General features: G+C 40.1%; 1 protein-coding gene across 1 annotated transcript; it reads left to right on the plus strand.

The window, feature by feature from the left end:
- The first annotated feature begins 840 nt into the window (after nucleotides 1–840).
- On the plus strand, nucleotides 841–1,821 carry LOC125444164 (olfactory receptor 12D2-like). Its single transcript, XM_048516601.1, has one exon. The coding sequence runs from the start codon at nucleotides 841–843 to the stop codon at nucleotides 1,819–1,821; it is 981 nt and encodes a 326-aa protein (XP_048372558.1).

Genomic DNA, 1,821 nt, shown 5'->3' on the forward strand with positions numbered 1-1,821 from the left:
AAATAAATAAAATATACTGAGGAACTCTGTTTTGTCTCCTGGGCTTTAGATATCCCAAGAATCACATTGGCACAAAAGCATTTCTCTACCCTAATGAGATCCTGAGGGTTTTATAAGAGCAAAGCTAATAAATAAACACCCATAATTTAAAGAGAAATGACAACAGTTGCCTCAACAATCCGAAGCTGAAGACCCAACTTGGCTGGGGATCTGTGAATTTTCATAACTTGACTGAAAGGAGAATAAAACCTATCCAGGTATTATCTGTAGCTGAAAATAAGTTTTTCTTGATTTTTTTTTCATTCTCCACGGTACTTTTGTATATTTTCAGTTTGCAACTACAATTATTCTGAACGATATAACGCCTGTACTTGGTCCTATTCTACCTCTTCCATTATAACAATGTTGGAGGAGGAATTATGAGTTAAGCATAAGCAATACCATACGCAGGATGGAAGAAGACATAGTATGGAATACATTAGCAAAGCATCACATCTAATTCTTTTTGAAGTTCTTGGATAGTGCCAAAGAACTATTCAGCTCTTCTATATTTAATGGCATGAGCTATTAGCAGATGAAGACATTTATCATTGTGAAGATGTGTACCTCGTCAAACAACACAAAATGAGTTTCTATATAATTCCTGATTGGTTCTAGTTTTGAACAGGTTTTATATATATATTCTCATTAAGGAAATAATTCCTACCAACACCTAACAATCGTATAGGAACTAGCCCAAAGGATTCACAATCATCATAACATGTTCTCTTTTAAAAACCAACCAGTGAAATACGGAGACAGTGACCAAGGGATTTGTTTTTGTTGTCTATCTGCAGAGTGATGAAGAACCAGAAAGAAGTGCATGAGTTCATTCTTCTGGGACTGACAAAAGACCACCAACTCATTCTCTTCATACTTTTCCTCCTGCTCTATGTGACCAGTTTGGTGGGAAATGGAGTCATTTTGGCTGTAACGCTGGCTGAGCCTCGGCTTCATACTCCCATGTATTTTTTCCTAGGCCATCTCTCCTTCCTAGACATATTTTATGCCACTGTTACTGTGCCAAAAATGTTGAATGGCTTCCTAATAGTGAACCAAACAATTTCTTCTCTTGAGTGTCTCACTCAACTGCACTTCTTCAACTTCCTGGGAAGTAGCGAAGCCCTGCTTCTGGGTGTCATGGCTTTTGACCGGTCCGTGGCCATATGCAACCCTCTTCGTTACACCGTCATCATGAATAAAAGGGTTTGCTTCCTGCTAGCTGGGGCTACTTGGTGCATTGGGTTCTTTCATGCTCTGATGCACACAGTGGTGACTTCACAGCTATGGTTTTGCGGTCCCAATCGTGTCCACCACTTTTTCTGTGACATCAAACCTTTGCTAGAATTGGCCTGTAGTAGCATCACCCTCAATCTCACCCTTCTTAATGTTGTCACTGGCTCTATGAGCCTGGGTACCTTCTTCCTCACTCTTCTCTCCTATATCTACATTGTCTCCTTTCTCTTTTTTAAAGTCAAGTCTTCACAAAGCCGTTGGAAAGCTTTCTCCACCTGTGCTTCCCACTTGACAGTCGTGACTGTCTTCTACATCCCTATTCTTTCCAACTACATGCTTGCCTCTGCTGATGGATCTTCTGAAAGAGAGATGATCATTACTCTGTTGTACAGTGTAGTCACCCCAGTTTTAAACCCTCTAATCTACACTCTGAGGAATCAGGAGGTAAAATCAGCCCTCAAGAAGATTCTAAGCAGAAAACTCTCATTTGGACAGGTATGGATGAATAACTCTCAGCGTACTGAACGAACTCATATCGGTAGGTAA

This window comes from Sphaerodactylus townsendi, linkage group LG15, assembly GCF_021028975.2.
Source record: "Sphaerodactylus townsendi isolate TG3544 linkage group LG15, MPM_Stown_v2.3, whole genome shotgun sequence".
NCBI classification, from domain to species: Eukaryota; Metazoa; Chordata; class Lepidosauria; order Squamata; family Sphaerodactylidae; genus Sphaerodactylus; species Sphaerodactylus townsendi.